At 49.8% G+C, this 17,217-nt stretch overlaps 2 protein-coding genes across 6 annotated transcripts in view; one reads left to right on the top strand and one right to left on the bottom strand.

Annotated features, from left to right (window-relative positions):
* LHPP (phospholysine phosphohistidine inorganic pyrophosphate phosphatase) overlaps window positions 1-9,596 on the bottom strand; it is a 70,291-nt gene extending 60,695 nt beyond the window's left edge. For all 5 annotated transcript variants that reach the window (XM_063405132.1, XM_063405131.1, XM_063405129.1 and 2 more), the window contains exon 1: window positions 9,437-9,596. In XM_063405132.1, the coding sequence (XP_063261202.1) occupies window positions 9,437-9,558 (122 nt within the window). In that variant the 5' untranslated portion in view covers window positions 9,559-9,596. The remainder of the gene's footprint in view (window positions 1-9,436) is intronic.
* Window positions 9,597-11,840: 2,244 nt separating this feature from the next.
* Window positions 11,841-14,873, top strand: NKX1-2 (NK1 homeobox 2). The gene is made up of 2 exons (XM_063406424.1): window positions 11,841-12,261; window positions 13,187-14,873. The coding sequence occupies exons 1-2, from the start codon at window positions 11,841-11,843 to the stop codon at window positions 13,753-13,755; spliced, it is 990 nt and encodes a 329-aa protein (XP_063262494.1). The 3' UTR covers window positions 13,756-14,873.
* Window positions 14,874-17,217: the final 2,344 nt, after the last annotated feature.

Genomic DNA, 17,217 nt, shown 5'->3' on the forward strand with positions numbered 1-17,217 from the left:
GATTCACAACTGTGTGGACGCAGACATTTGTTGACTTAGAATCTGCTTTTTCTCTCCCTAAAGGTTAACATAATGAATCCAGGGACAACACCAACCACAGACAAACCAGCACCCTCACAGGGTGAGAGCACAGATTCAGTTTTCCTGTACTACAAACTTCACTTCTCTCTCAGCATTTTGGATGAAAACCAGAGCGACACTTCTGAAAGGACTGAGCAAAGCAGGAGGAGTCTGGACACATCCCAGCAATTACCACCCCAAAAATGAGCTCAGGAAATGCTTAGGATCAGGTCTACAAAGAGTTAGGCCAAGCTGGACAAAAAAATGGGAGTCCTCTCGTGACACACAAAAAGGAGTTTTAAAAATATCCTGGAACACCAAATGAAACAGAAATCCACAAAACTCTGGAGAAGACTTACTTCTACAAAAATACCTTTTCCTTCCCAGTTAGCATCTCTGAAAAGACCTCTGCCAAATCCTGCACAGAACAGTCACACTCACCTGCACATTTTGTACCATGCACACACTGGGATGAATCCATCCCTGGATGCTCAGCACAGGGATGGTGAGCAGAGCCTGCAGGCCAGCAAACAACTGTTAACTCAGAGCTTAAATAATCAGGGAGAGCTTTTACCAACAGCTCTGCATGGGGGAAAACCTGGCTCAAATCATATTTACAGCCAAGCTCTCCTTTAGTTTCCCTGGTCTGGCAGGTTTTGCATGTGCAGAGACTAAAAGAGGTGGCTTGAAGGTCTGTGTCTCACAGGTGTGACGCTTTGCTCAGTGAGCCTGCAGGGCTGCAAAGCTCCCAGGGAAACCTCCAGCCTCTGAACTGACCCACTGCTCACACTCCCAGCAAGGAGTGGCACTGCAATTTCCACTGCTGGCAAGTGTGGGGATGTCAGGAGGAGAATAAAGAACAAGATTTGTAATGTGATGTCTTATAAGATAAAGAGCAAGGGATTAGGTAGCTGCAAGTGCAGAAGAATGAGGCAGCAGGAGATGAAATACACGACACACGTTTTATCGAGATCTCCAGCGTATTACAGATTTATCAGCAGGTCCATTACAGAAGCACAGGCACACCCAGGAAACCCAGTCAATCAGGCCTTCAGCTGACTCCCACACATCGTGGCCGTGATAAAGATCCCACTCAAACTCTGTAAGCACCAGGAAAATCGATCCTGATTAGAACACAAGGACAGGCAGCTCTGCTCTCCATGCTGCAGGGACCCAGCATGGTCCAGGTAGCTGTGGACATCCCAAGGCTGCCTCTCCCTCCCTGTTTGGGGCCATCAGCAGGCTCAGCATCACACAAATCCACTCCATTTCCAACATCACTGCTCACACCACTCCTAATGCTCAAGAGCAAGGACAGGGGAGCGTCACCTGAGTGAGGCAGAGCAGTTTCTGACCTTCCAGGGTGTGACAAATGCCAAACTCAGCTAAATGGCAAAAGAAACTTGTCAGAGCCCTTCTTGGAGGGGATGGCAGAACAGAGATGGGAGCAGATGGAAAGGCCACTGTCCCCTCCAGCTGTGTCACACAGGCTGTGCTGCCAGTGCCTGCTCTGCCAGGGAGCTGCCACAGCACACAGGCACTGAAGGAAAAAGTCACAAAAAACCCCTTCCAAGCCCCAGATTAAAAGTGGACAGATGAGCACTAAGCTCCCACACCAGCCCTACCAGAGGAGGGATTTAAGCCCCCTCCAAATCCAAACAACCACTGGGTCACCCAAATGATCCCTAAATCTACACCTGGGGCACCCACCCGGCTCCAGGCACACCGTGAGCACCTGCCCAGGGGGGAAGTGGATGTGAGGGGTTTAATTCCAGCCCTGAGCTGCCCCCGATGCCTCGGCAGCTCTTTGAACTGACCTTTACCTCGTTCTGCTGGAGCAGGACACGGGGCTGAGTGACAATGTCCCACAATGCAATTACCATGCGTCAGATGAGCCGGTCCCTTACAAATCACCTCGAACTTTACACATCTGCTGGCTGTCAGCATCTGCCAGGCTCACTCACCCGAAAATAATGAAAAAAACTCTCATTATTGCTCCATAACAGGTAAAGTGTTAGGACAATTATTGGACATCCTCGCTGACCTTGTGCAGACTTAGCCAACTGCCCTTGCCAACCTTTATGGGCAGCCTTTGGGCACATAAAACACAAAACCTGTTCTTTCAAATGATGTAAAGGTTGTGACACCCGTAGGAAAAGCAATGGTCCTGGAATCAGGACTGGGAATCATCAAACTTGAATTCACATTATCCTGCAAATAGCTGAAGCAACTAAGGAAAAGGTATAAGGCTAAACTTCAGATTTCCCATCTTTCCCACTGTCTTCTGCAGTTAAGTTTTTTTCCTAAGACAGGAATAGAGGGAAACCCATCCCACAGCCAGAGGTCCTGTGCAGATGGGCAGTGGGGCAGAAAGCAAAACCCTGGAAGGGGCAACAAACCTTAGCTTGGAGACCGTCCAACATCAACTTCAAAGGGGTTTGGAAACATGCTACATGAGATTTCCAGAATTGGCTTTTTATCCTGCTTTTGCTTTTTCAGACTGCTTTGGGGTTCTTTTGTTAATTTAAAAGAAATCATGCTGAGCATTTCTGCTATTTGACTCTTTTGCATCAGTGGACAAATACGAGTGTGCTTCAGTGTAAACCTCTCAGCACTGTGATAGCTTGTCTGAAACACAGGGAGTCAACAGCACCTGCAACCAAACCACAAAGCAAAAGCAGGACCTGAGCAGCAGCACATCCTCCCACCTGGGCAGGGCTCCTGTTAGTGCCCTGTGCAAGGCCCAGGGTGCTGATGCTCCAGGTAAAACCTCTCCTGATCTTGCAGGTTTTTCCCAGGAGAACCTCCCTGGGTGCACCACACATGCCTGAGGATCCAGAAGGGTTTTCTGGCTCAGCACTGGTTCAGCAATAAGCCCTTCTGGGGTCCAGCTGTGGAAATGCCTGGTGGGAGGAGAGCACATTTGCTCTGCTTAAGTGGTGTACTTTTGGCAAAAAATGTGCTGTATTTTCTCTGTAAATCTGTATTCCTGCCATTCCAGTGGCTATTTCAGCTTCTGCAATAACAACAGGCAAAGTCATTATTTCAGAAGCCTGAAGGAGGCCGTAAGTGCCTTTGCCCATCCTTACATGGCACAAACCCGTCCTAATTCCATGGAAACACTGAATTCCCTGGTGTTTTTTAACCTGGTGGGTTCAGAATGGAATGGAATCAATGGAATCAGAAGGCTGTGGATAAAACTCCAGGATTTTCCTTCTCTACCCCAGTGCCCAAAACTTTCTGTTCCTCTGATTTCTGCCACCACAGCACATCCAAACTGCTTCAATCTTGCTGTCACATCTCTGACTCCACTTTTGTCCCTTGACCTCCCGGTGTTTCCCCTCACTGATGTCCTGTCACTGGTCCTGAGTACAGCCAGGCTCATTAAAGCCCTGGTTCTCTGGTGATCCAACTTTCTGCTCCACCTAGCAAGGCTGCTCTGACAAATCCTTACACACAGCACTCCTTGGCCCCAGTCCCTCTTGCATTCCTGTGCCTGAAACTCATCTCTACATCTGCACAATTTCCTCTCCAGCCCCATATGGCTCACCTCTCTCTAAATATAGAAGGGGATAATTTGGAGGCAATCCAAAGGAGGGATTAAAAAATAGGAGGGCATTACCTTTGCACATGAATAAAAACAGATTAATAGGCACACAGGGAGGAGCCACAAGAACAGGCCAATGTTACCTAAGGGTAGGCAAGGGTGACATAAGGAAGAGTACAGTTATAAAAGTAAAGACTCTGGAAACACCACTTTGAGACAGTGTTTGACAGCAAAAACTGAAAAATAAAATCACTAAATTGTAGCTCAAAGAAAACTTTTAAAACCCACCAACACCTTTATTTAGGTATTTTGATAATTTAGAGTTTTTCAGAGGTACAAAGAAATCCTGGAGGTTGCACACTAAAACAAACACAAAGTCCATCTTGTCCTGAATTTTCTACAAAGGCCATGGAATACAGCTGAATACCAGAATTACTGCACAAATTATCCAACACCATAAATCACAGTCCACCTCCCTGAGCAGCAGGGAAGACAACAGATTTGTAGGCAACAATATGCCACAACAGCGAAATCTAGAATCCAGTATTTAAAAAAAATAACATGTGCTTCTGAAGGGAACCTGCAGAAAGGAAGCATGAAGCAGAATATAAGGAAAAAATATCTCTGGTCCATTAAGTTCAGTAACAAAATGCCTTTAAGGTTGGAGATTACCAAATCAGCTTAATGTATTGCACCTAAAAGATTTTAACCACACTGCAAGTGATTCAATAAGTAAACTCTGGCAGACCTTAAATAGCTGGTAAATCTCCACTTTCAGAGCTGTCAAGAAAAGAAAATCAGATCTTTGGGGATTCAGTTGGCATGAACAGATCTGTGATATATTTATTTGCATTAAGCGAAGTATTTTTATGGACAACACAGTGAATTATACTCCAATAGCTTTTACTCTGTGCAAAAAGGGGGGTACGTGATCTTTAAGGTTGCTTCCAGCCCAAACTATTCTGTGATTCTATGAAGCTGCTAATTATTCCATTACCAATTCATTCAAAAACAAGTTATCTTTGACAGGGTTGAATTCTCACTTTGTAACCAAACAGAACCCGTTTGTGAAGAAGGCATTCTATCTCTGAGACCTTAAAGGTTAATGATGTGCAAACTCCCAAAATTCAAGCACTTACTCATGCAATTTGTGCAGACAGCAGGTGAGCACCCACAACTTCAGGGATGTAAATCTTTCTAAATAAATGATGAACACTGCTGATGAGGAAAGCAAATATGGGTTGGGAACACCCATTACTCTCAGAGAACTGAGAGCACAGCTAATGTTACAGACTGGAGTGCAGCTGAGACACTCTGTGCCCACTGAGGATCAATTCCTGGATCCCCTTCTGGCTCTGCCAGGGAACAGCCACATGACAATACAGAAATGCTTCATTTTTTGTGTGTCTGCTGCTTCAGGAGGGCAGTGACACCTGGGTCACTGAGTTTCTTTGGGTAGAAAGTGCAAAGAGAGCCAAGTACGAAAACAAATTAGCAGGTATGTATACAAGGGTCTGTACACTTTACTTGAAAGCCTCTTTCTAGGAGGAACAACTCCTTTTCTATCAAATGTCCCGAAGGCACAGCAAGCCTTGGAACTCTGAACATCTGCACAGCCTGTGCTAAGCCACCTTATCTGCTGTGACAACAAAGATTTCCTACTCCTCGTGGCACACACACTTCCAAAAGGCTCTTTGTGAGCTCCCAGCTCGTCTGAACCCCCACACCCTGAATTGCTTTACAATCCCAGTTCCGCTTGTTCTCCTCACAATCTTCTCCTTGTTAGACTCTCCAGGTATTTTATTTTCCCAGGAGTGCCCAGCTGCTCCCCAGCCTCCCTGCTCCCCAGATTTCCGCTGCCCTTTTGAAGGGCTCTGTGGAAAGCTGTGCTAACAGATGCACCGCCCCAGCCCAACAACAGGATGTTGTAAAGGTCCAACCACTGTGTGCTTTTCATATGGATATGCTAATGGACACACTATCAGCACACAGCTGTAAATGCAAATGCCAGAGCACAGCCCGAGCATCTTTTATGGGTGTTTAACCACCTTCTGTCTTGTAAGGGACCAGCTCCCTGCTAGTTGTAAGATAAAAAGCAGCGAGCTCACCTCGTGTCAATGCTGTGTAAATCGATTAAGACAATAACAGCACGGCACTGAGGCTCTGTGAGGGCCGGCTCCGGGAGAAGCCTTTAAGTCACCGATGGCTTTCTGATCTGCTCCAAAGCATCTGCCAGTGAACTGCACACGCTGGGAAGAGACGGGTGGGGTCTAAGTAACTTTTTCAATGCAACAATGATATGCCACAGTAAGTTAAACAATCAAGAAACATCATGTCTTAAAAGTTTTAAAGGGATAAATTATCTTATCGAGCCACTTTTGGCTATTTTAGCCATCCACTTGCTCTAATATCCCCACCTAAAGATAACAACAACAGTCCCTGGAGAATTTAGAGACATTCCTGGCTCCAGGGGTTAAACCAGGAGTGCCAACACCCTTTGGCACACGGGTGCCTGGTTGCCACAGTCTGGATGAGTAACAAGAATCCAGATTCACCTTATCCCTTGACAAGCTCTGCTCAACAAACACTCCTATGTTCATCTTCTCAGCCTCCAACCCACCAACCCTCCCTGAGTGCACACTGAGTCAGTATTTCACAGGTAAGGTTTATCAGGGCTGCAGGTACATCAGCAATAAACAAAGCATTCAGGAGGGTCTCTACAGCACTGGGAGGTTACTGAGCTTCACCTTGCTCAGGGTGTTCCAGTGCCCATCAGCTCCTCTGGCCGTGTTTCTGCTCCATCTGACTGTACTAAAAACACACATACAAGAGGGAAGAACCCCTCTGGAGCATCACAGACAGAAACCAGGCCAAATCCTGCTGGCAGAAATTACACTGCTGCTCTCACAAACACTAACTCAACTGCACAGCAGAATTCGGCTGAAAACAAGAGAAATAACGCAGCAAATGTAGGTTTAGGAGGTCAGGATAGCTTCAGTCACATGAAACCAATGACAAATTAGTATGTTTACTTACCATTTTTACTGGAGTGTACTATATGTTGTTACACTAAGTTAATTGCTGTAATGGGGAGATGATGTAGCAAGACAGCCTGGAAAGAACAGGTCAGCTGTCCTGTTGTAAGGGTCCTTATCTGTACTCTGAGTTATCAAAATGGTATTTAAGGTTTCTGTTGGACATATATATGCACTGAAAGATGTCAGACAGCTCCTTTAGCAGAGGACCACAGCAATTTGAATTAGTTATAAGGTTCCTTGCTATCTGAAATTATGGCTATTTAATTGATTAAAAAAAAGGAATTAATTAAAAAAAGAGCTCATTTTGGCTTTGATCCATCTGCTTGAAACCACCCATCTGTACCGTGACGCCGACACAAATATTAATGACCAACTGGCAATAAGATAATGAGTCAATAAAGAGTTTAAATGGTGTGAGCCAGAACAATTACTAACCTAATAGGCAGATAAATAAGGCTACTTGACTTCAGCCAAGGAAAATGATTATTCTTCACCACCTACATTGAATGACCTGGACAAGTGGTTCAGTGGGGTTTTTTTCCCTTCCTGCCACTTTTCCATTCTGCTGTTCCCAGTTCCCCCAGCTATGACCACTGCCTCTCCACTGCTCACCAAATCCTGCCCAAACGAGATCAGCTTTCCCTGCACAGCACTCCAGAGCCTGTTGCTGGATTGCATCTCCAAACCCTCCCCAAAGACCCCTGCAGCCCCTTCCAGACAGGCAGACAGGTCAGATTAGCTGCCGAGGGCTTCCTGTGACTAACAGGCAAAAAGGGCTTAGACATTCCCAGGATTTCCAGGGAAAGCACATAATTTCCTACATTTAGCCCCAGGCCAGAGTTCTACTGTTGTTTCATCAGCATACTTCTGATGTTACTCTAAGTTAGACTGCAGTTCACGTTGCCTCCATGCAGGAGGTTTCAGCAAATGCAGTGACAAAGGTTATTAAATAACAGCCTGCAACCCGGCAGAAAATGAAGTTTAAAATCTAGGAGCAAAAAACACAATGTCAAAAGCATCTGGTGAACCACGACACAGGTATTATTGAATATGTCCTGGTTTAAAAGGAGTGATTCGATCTCTGGCAGTATTTATGCAGTTGTTGTTATTTATGCTTGGTTTGGCTGTGCCTGGAGGCCTTGGCTCTGATCTGTCCCAGGCTGTGCTCTGCATATGCACAATCCCCTGAAAGAACCACAGGCCACAGGATTTCAATAGAAGCAACTTCTCCTTCTGCCTAGTTTCACTGAATTCCCTGGGAATGCTGCTCTCCTCTTGGCTGTCCTGGCACCTGCAGCTTCTCCTGGCCAGGTGAGCATCACAAACTCACCAAGAGCCTCAAGAAGCCTTAAACTTACTTCAAAGACTGCTCTCTGACAGCACTGGGAACTCTGATCCACCTGATAACATCTTCTGTGCATCCTACATGTGTTTCAAGAAATATGAACAAAGACTGAAAAAAAATCAAAAACAACCATCAAAAATGGAAAAAAAATCAAAAACAACCAAACAGCAAAGAGTTCAGTTATTACCACTTCATTTGGATCTTCTCCAGTTCTGCCTTTCCATGGTGGTTCCACCAACATTTAGGCACGTATTTAACTAACCTCATATGATTAATTTTACTGAATTCAATATTTCTTCCTGCGTATTTTCCTCCTCAATAATGCACTTATCTCAAGTGTGTCTGTGCTGAGTGGCCCCAGAGGACAGAAGCTGCAGAGGTGCTCACCAAGCAGCACTGTCAGTGTTTCACAGGGGTTCAGAATTTAGACATTTAAAACATTTCAAGTGAATGCAGCAGCACAGAATGGTTTGGTCTGGAAGGAACACTAAAGTTCCAATCCCCTAAAATGGGCAGGGACACCCTCCACTGTCCCAGGCTGCTCCAAGCCCCATCCAGCATGTGCCAGGTGAAACAGATCTGGATTTTCCACCGCGGTTGAGTGACACATCACAGAGGGCCAAAAGGCTCTTCCAGAAATTCACCACCACATGATCAATATTTGCCTTTAAACAAAGTTATCCCTGTGGCCACTGCTGTTCCCTGCCCCATCCTGCTCCTCTGGTCAAGCAGGGCCAATATAGACACACAGGCAAGTCAATCTAACTAATTAAAGTTAGTTACATTAAAGTTAGCTCGTGTTACCTGGACAGCATCACCCAGCTCAAAGTGAAGGCTTTCCCTACCTGTGGGCACTGGGAGTAACTCACCAAGTCCACACTTTGCCTTTGAGTCACTTCCAAGCTGGGCAATCATTAACCTTAGCACAGAAATTCTGCATTTCTGGGTTGCAAGATCCCTGCAAGAAGCTGCAGCTCATTTGACAGCAGAGTTGATCAATTTACACAAACAGCAGTGTGGGTAATGTTTAAAAAATGATTACCAGGGAATAGTGCCAGATCTCCTACACACTGCCAGCACCTACTGATGCCTTAAGTTTGAGCTTTCATGTTTTTCAGACTCTGTGCTGCCCAGGGGTGCAGTCCTGAGCTCACATTAAGGCGCCCCCGCCACCCGTGCGGTGACAGCAGCAAACACAGATCCACCACGCGGGACGTGCCCGCCGCGCCGCCCCGCACCCTTCTCCCCATCAGCCCACGCTCTGCGGGCTCCCTTCGCTTAAACAATCCCCAAAAGCGCCCCGCTGACCCCAAAAGCACCACGCTGACCCCAAAAGCTCCCGTTCCCTGTGCGGGGCTCACCCAGCCCGGCGGGGGCTGGGGTCTGACACCTCTGTGCGGTCCCAGCCCCGCGCTGCGCCTTGCGGGCCGCCCCTCGCCCACCCACCTGCGCACGGCCTCGGCCGAGCCCGCGATGGGGACGCCGCCGTCGGCGCCGCTGTCGTAGAGGACCCCGCTGACATCGAGCAGCAAGCCCCGCACGGCCCGGGCCCAGCCGCAGCCCGCCATGGCCGCTCGGCGCCCGGCGCTGCCGGGAAATGCAGTCCGGGCCCGCTCCGCCCCGAGCCCGCCCCGCCGCAGCGCCCGCAGCGCGGGGGAAGCGCACGGGCAGCGCTGCTGCTCCGTCCCTGCCAGCGCTCAAGGCCAGGCTGCGTGTGGAGCAACCTGCCCTAGCGGGTGACGTCCCCACCCATGGCAGTGGGGTGAAATTAGATGATTTTTATAGTCTCTTCCAACCCAAACCATTCTGTGATTCATATGACAACCAAGAAAAAAAACCCCAAACCCACTGACTCATCATAGAAAGAATTTTACAATGGCAGATAAGATGTTATCAGCTGTATTCCAGCTTTACAGATAGTATTGTTTTCTCCCAAATATCTTCTCGTCGCTAATGCCATCAATAGCACGGTACGAGTCCTAGAATGTATAAGGAGCTGTGGTGGAATTACAGTCCGTTTTGTTTTAAGGAAATCAGAGGAGCCTTGGCAGCATTGATTTGCATCACCGCTCCTGGAATAGCCTGTGGCTTCTGCCTAAAGATAATATCTAAACTGTGAAATTCATTAAATAGACTCAGAAATGGATCAGGTTATTTAAAACAACATTACTAATGGCACAATATCTCAGCTGTCTGCAGCGATAGTGAACATTGTCTTGGATAGTGTTATCAGTCCAGGACACCCGCTATGAATATTGATCCACAGCTTGTTACAGCCATCACTTGCCGTCAGGACAGGTCAGGGTTGAAACCCACCTAGCATCAAAGCAATTTAAAGACAGCACTTGGGCTGAATTTTAATGCCTGAGCTGGGAAACGGACCAACTCCAGAGTGCTGGCACTAATCCGTGATTTTGTGCCTTTCTACATGCATGCATGTCTGTAGGTTGTTGTGTATACACATGTGAAACTGATGATATTTGAAAATGCCTTGTAGCTCACAGAACAATTTCAGTGCTGCAATTTATATTCTCAGCTCCTGAAGACCCAACAACTCCAAGAGAAGTATTTGTAGTCTCACATATACCAGATTTTTTTCTCCAGTTCACCACCTCACACATCTCCAAAGCCAAGCTTTAGCCACCTGTAGCTTGTGGGTGTGAACCCCTCAGGTCTGAGCTCCCTTCTCTTCTGCATTCTTGTGGTATTCTACCCCAGAGGCCCATGCCAAATGGGCTTTTGGATAATTAACAGTAACAGTTACTTTTAAACACATCCCCCTTGCACATAATCATCTCATCTTGCTGTCCCTTTATCTTAAGGCCTATGCCAAGAATTATTTGTGATCCCAGTTCTGCGGAGGCTGAGACAGCTATGAAGAGGAGGAGGAGGGCTGTTCTCTGCATCTCTCCATAGGAATAGCAGCAGGTGGAGAAGGGGATTCCTACTGAGGGCTGCCATCCCTGGCCGAAGGGTGCCTTTCTCCAATGTCTGATGATTTGTGGCACCAACAAATGCTGAAATGCCAAGGAGAGGGAAAACCATCCCCCTGAGCAGATACATTTATGCAGAAATACACTGCAAGCACGTTTTCAGTAAGCAGGGCTGGCTAGGAGTGGTCATGGGGCTGGTGCAGAGGGGGAGGCTTGGCCTGCTGTCACCTACCCCGTCCCAGTTATAGCTGTGAACAGACAACAAAGTGTTTTCCCCCAAGTCAGGGAGGGTTGGTTAGGCTCCTACAGTGGGTAGGAGCTGCTCCAGCACAGGCAGGCCTCAGTTTCCCTGCTTACTAACTGAGATCAGTGTGAACACCACGGCAGAGTTGCAGAAGTGGCCCAGAGTCTGAACCACACTGATCCCAAGCTGCTCCCAAAGCGTAGTTTTGGGAAAAGCTGCTCCTTTCTCCCTGAGGACCAGACAGTAGCTTTACACCTCAAACAGTGGCCGCCGGCACAGGGAGCACTTGGAGCCTGGATCCTGCCCAGTGCAGGAGAGGGATGCAGAGCCACCCCTCCTCTCTGGATCCCTCTGAGCACGGGGCTCACCCCGCTGGACCCGCACTGCCCGGGAGAGCTGCAGGTGGCTCAGCGGAGGGCGAGGGGACAGGTGCAGCTGGTGGCTCCTGGGGGACACCAGCTGCCCTGGGGCTGCCGGGTGCAGCCGCATCCCTGCTCCGGCGGAGGTGCAGGGGTCTCCGGCCGCCCCCTGCCCACCTCTCTGCCGCCCCCCCGACCAACCCGAGGCAGGTAATGGGCAAGCCCCGTCGCCGAGAGGTTGGGATGGAGGGAGGCGCCCGCTGCGCCCCCGCGGAGTCAGCGCGGCGGGGAGGGGGCGCGGGGGCGGCGTGCCAATGGCTGCGCTGCCCCCTCCTCTGCCCCCACCCCGCCTCCCCGGCCGACCCTCCTCCCGCCGCTCACTCCGCGCCGCCAGCACCGAGCGTGCGGCTCGGGAGCGGCCCGGCTCCGCGCCCGGCGCTGCGCTCCGCCGGCTCCGCGCTGGGAGCCAGCAGGTCTCCGGGAAGCGCGGAGGGTGGGGTGGGATGCCGGAATGCCCGGACCGCGGGGCCAAGGCGGCCCCCATCCATCATAAAATCTCCTTCTCCATCTTAGACATCCTGGATCCCCAGAAATTCAGCAGAAGACGCGAACCGGCCTCGGGGAGCTGGGGCAGCGCCCCCCGCTCGGGCGAGCGGGAGAAAAGTTTGGGAAGAGTTGAAGTAGGAAAGGACGCTGCTGCTCCCGGCAGCGGGAGGAATAAACTAGAAGCACATGGTAGGAACGCGCTCGAGTTTCTCCGGCCGGCTCTGGCGGGGCGCGCAGGTGGAGGCTCCGGTAGACGGGGACCCTCGGCCCGGCGGGACGCGATCCCCGCGCGGGGTCCCGCAGGAGCGAGGGAAGGGGGGCTGGAACCGGATTTTAAGTCTTGATGATGCACAAGGGAAAAGTTCTCGATATATATGTGCCCTGCCCGGCTCCCGGCGTGCGGAGCATCCTCTGCAGCCCTAGCAGGAGGGCGCTCACCTCAGGGCGCTCCGCCGCCGCCCCATCCCGGTGCCGGACGGGCCGCGGCTCCTACCGAGGCACCGCACGGGGTTCTTTCCCCAGCAAGGGCGGCCCCCGGGCGCTCCTTTCCCCGGGGCGGCAGCGGTCGGATGCCCCGGCCCGCGGGACGGCCGACTGGGTAATTGCTCAACCCGTCCCCACCGGAGGATGCCTTAGCTCCCGGTGATCGATATCCTATTACCGACTCCCGCCTATCTCCTGCCCGCAGCTTGCAGGTGCCCACTTCAAACCTCCTTCCCCCGGCCTGATCCTAATATTGTTCGATTAAAACTTACCTTTAATAGATGACATCTATCGATCTGGCCCTCGCAAATCTGAAACTCCATTAGCGCAGGGATGGGGAGGGGGGGGGAGGGGATTTATTTCGCTTCAGAAGGGGACTTTAATAACTTCTTTTTTAATTGGTAAGAAATCCATATCGACGCCCCCCCCCTCCCCACTCCACTGGCACAGTGGAGGACGAGGGGGGAGTGAGGGTCTCACACGACGGGCGGAATTTTTCTCCCCTTTATTGTATTTTTAATGATTGCCCTTACGTTGGGGAGGGAGGGATGTCGGAGCAGTAGCGCGGGGTTCGGAGCGGGAACGGGACGAGGGTGCGCTATCCCCTGACGAACACCGCGATCTCACCTAGATGCGCACGCCCCGGCGGAGAGCGGCGCCGAGGACGCGGGGCAGGAGCGCGACGAGGAGGACCCGAGCGGGGCCGGGGCCGGGACCGGGAGCCCGCCCGGGCCGGAGGAGCCGGGCTCGCCGCGGAGCGCCCGGCGGCGGCGGGCAGAGCCGGGCTGCGGGAAGCCTCGGCGGGCGCGCACCGCCTTCACCTACGAGCAGCTGGTGGCCCTGGAGAACAAGTTCCGAGCCACGCGGTACCTGTCGGTCTGCGAGCGCCTCAGCCTGGCGCTGTCCCTCAGCCTCACCGAGACGCAGGTGAAGATCTGGTTCCAGAACCGCCGCACCAAGTGGAAGAAGCAGCACCCGGGCGCCGACGGGGCGGCCCCCGCGGCATCCCCCGCGGCGGCTGCGGGCGGCGGCAGCCCCAGCCCGCCGGGCCCCGCCGCTCTGCCCTTCCAGACTTTCCCTTCCTACGCCGCCGCCAACGTGCTGGTGCCGCCGGCCGCCCCCTTCCCGCTGGGCGCCGGCCCCTTCGCACCCTTCCTGGGCCCCGCGTACCTCGGCCCCTTCTACGCCCCGCACCTGTGAGGCGGCTGGGCCGGGGCAGCCCCGGGAGCCAGAAGCGCACCTCAGCCCTTCTGACCCAGCGGGGAGCACCGTCATCACTTCTGCTGGCTGCGTGGCCATTTGAAGTGTAAGAAAGTTGATTTCTCCTAGGCGTCACGGCAGCATGCTTAACTTCGGCACACAGAGGAAAAACCCCACTGTAACCACTGGATTTTATTAGCACCTTTGAGATGTAATTATAGGTGTTGGAGATGGGAAAAGTAACCTTCTTTACACATGCCTGACACTAATTCCCTGCAGATTCTTTTCCAAGTTCATTGTTAAGATGCTCCTCGCTGCTGTTCGGCTTGCCAGCACACGTCTGAAGCCTCGAGGGCTCGGGAGCTGCGGCACTCGTTAGCACTGCTGTGATCCTGGTGCTGATGGGGGTGCAGCGGCCGGGCCGAATCCCAGGGATGCTCTCCGGTGAAGGCGTCCCCAGGCTCTGGCTGTGCTCGTGGGACTCTGCTGAGCCCTGTTAGAGCCACGTTTCGTTATCGTGTCTGAAAGCTGCCAGTCACATCCTTGACACCCTACACGGAGGAGAGCCTTGTTTGGGAAGGTGCAGGAAAATGCAGCTCCGTGTCATCGGGAGAAGAGAAGGGAATCGACCTGGTCAGTGGGAAAGTGTTCAACTCCTGCTCATGTCCACGGCCTCTCTGCCTTTCTCTGCAGTTCATTCTCAGCGACTTCACAGGTTTTGGATAAGAAATCTGAAGATAATTCTTTTCGCAGAGAACAGTTGTTCTTGTAATAACACAGCATTAGTGTCAAATGATGCAGAAAAGAAAACATAAATCAGAGAAAACTATTACATTATTCATTTCTTTAAAAATGGGGCATTTGTGGTAGAAAGTAAGTAAAACACAGAATTTCCAGCATGCTGAGACCTATTTTGCATAACAGAGAAATACATGCTTTTTCTGGTTTTGCTTTTTGGAGCATTTGTTAGAAGGAAAATCACATTTCGTCTTCGTCGTTACAAGGACTGGAATGAAAAGGAATTTTAGCTGGGGGCTCATCTGTCCCTGAACGGATGGGAAGTAATTGGTTTAAAAAAATCTGTCTCATGCAGTTTTACAGATTATTACAACACAGTATTCCAGGCTGCATCCTCTCTGTCTCTGACAATGCTTTAAAGTACACACTGGCTTTCCAACCAAAAAAACTTAGCTCATAAATCCTATCTAGTTCTTGTGTTGGTCTAAATAAAAAGGGTTTTTAAATTAACCCCTGTTTAATTGTTTTTAATTGTACTTGGATGAAGCGATGTCTGCTTTGTGGACACTTTTGCCCACCTGGATTTGATGGTCCCCCTGTTGCACGTCAGCAGCTGAGGGTGATACCTCATCTCTTCTGGGCTGGCTGTGAGGAGATGGGTGATTTTTACCCTCTCTTGTAAAAATCGTTTTTACCCTCGTGGCTTCCAGCTTTGCAGGGGTCGAGGGTGTGAGAGCCACAGGCCTGAGTCTGGGCCAGCTGAAATGACCTGAGGTTGTCTTCCCACAGCGAGAGGAGGTACTCAGTGTCTCCTCAGTGATTTGCAGAGCTATTAACAGAACACAAAGTTCACCTCAGGTCACGGGTTTGGAAGTCATGGCTGCTGTACCAATGCGTTTACTTGGAGGTTATTTAAAGTAACTTTTTAACCCCAATTTAAGTTAGAGTTACATAAGATGGGGTCGTTTCAGCTGCTTGGGTTGCATCCAGAGCTGCCTTCCTTTCTGGCCAGGCAATCAGCAGTCCCAAGTGCCCGAGCCACCAGGTCCCACCACTGCTGACAAACTGTGTCCACTTCTGGCCACTCATGGGCAGTGAAGAACTCAAGCCCTGCAGGGAGGGAAAGGCATTCCTGCAGGCTGATCTAATCCATTTCCTCTGCCTCAGGTTAGGACTAACTAGACCTAAATCCTCTTGACTATTCATGGCCTCCTACTTGTGATTGTCATCACTGCCCATGCAAAAACCAGGTCTTGATATCACCTTGCTGTCACTCTAAGAGGTTCCCAGAGCATGACAGGGTTGGTTACCCACAGTGTACCCAGATCCCTGGTAAAAGACACGCTTGTGCCCTGGTGTGGTCACATGGTTGCTTCTTTTCCTTGAGAAGTGTAAATCTCAGCAAAAACCCAGGGATTGTTACAAGTCAAAATAAATAGTGTAAATTGTCTCTTCCTCCAAGGAGTGGTTTTTGGTGTTCATAAACCTTTCAAGGCTCTGCTTTGCCAGCAATTTTACCCTTGCCAAAACTGTATTAACTTTAGAGGAAAAATTGATTCCTATTGCAAGATCCTCCAGCCTTTCTTTTTTCCTATCACTCTACTAAGTCACTTCCTAAAGTGACTTAAAGCCTAGATTCCCAAAAGATGTTTTACAGTTACTTCTAGAGAATATAGCAGTCATGGTCCCCATTTTGCACGACTTGCATGGCTCTGGAAGGGGGAACGCACATCAATGGCAATGCAGATCTTGTGGCTCTCATCCCAGGCCACCAAAGTTTTCCTGGCTAAATGCTTCCAAGCCCTTTGGACAGACCCTTCCCCCCTGCTTTGTTGAGCAGGGGCTGCTTGGGTGGGTGGTTCTCGTTAGGGATGTGGTGGCTGGGCATTTATTCCATCTGAGGTTCCAAGCAGTCCTGGGTACAGCAATTGCAGTCAAACTTTGCATTGCCCAGATGAGGCCATTTGCACTGGTAACACTTCCAGAAATGCCCTACTGAGTGTCCATTATCTCTAACAATTCCAAATAAAGATTTGTGCAATATTTTCAGGCACAGGCAGAAATTGACTTTACTCACAGCTGAATATAGATGTTAAAGGGAATCACAAGTAAATCCTATGTGTAAAAAGCAAAAAATACATCTATATTAAATTAAAAGAGCTTTGAATTCAAACACTCCAGAGAGAACAGGAAAGTTAGGAGCCTCCCTCATTCCTGAGCAACCTGATCCAGTGGGTGGCATCTCTGCCCATGGCAGGGAGTTGGAACTTGGTGATTTTTAAGATCCCTTCTAACCCAAACAATTCCGTGATTCAGCACCTGACAATGTCTGCAGTGAACAGGCAGCAGCAGCTGAATGTCAAACTGCCCAAACTACTGCCAACTCTGAGTCCAAGAACCACAAAATCACTTTGGAAACAGACTTCATTGAACCTGATAATGAAACAAGTACAAGGAGGCACACTGTGACATCACAGTCAGGGAAATGTTAGAAATGTCAACTTAACCAGACTTTCAGATCTGTACTTAAGAAAAAATATCCACAACAATTCATGCAGTTGAGTTTGCAAAGTTGGAAGAATACAGTGAAAAAATTAAATACATGGAGGAACAAAAGATAAAATGTATTGATTGACATGTCAGTGAGCAAGCATTTTTCTTGAAGGAAATCAATGTGATTTGTTGTGCAACACATGACTGGAAAATTAAACTAAAGTCTATTTC

Source organism: Prinia subflava, chromosome 9 (assembly GCF_021018805.1).
Source record: "Prinia subflava isolate CZ2003 ecotype Zambia chromosome 9, Cam_Psub_1.2, whole genome shotgun sequence".
Lineage (NCBI taxonomy): Eukaryota > Metazoa > Chordata > Aves > Passeriformes > Cisticolidae > Prinia > Prinia subflava.

Coding starts and splice junctions, on each gene's coding strand:
- NKX1-2 (XM_063406424.1), top strand. CDS start 11,841: ATGGCTGCGCTGCCCCCTCCTCTGCCCCCACCCCGCCTCCCCGGCCGA. Junction 12,262..13,186: donor GAATAAACTAGAAGCACATG/GTAGGAACGCGC, acceptor GATCTCACCTAG/ATGCGCACGCCCCGGCGGAG.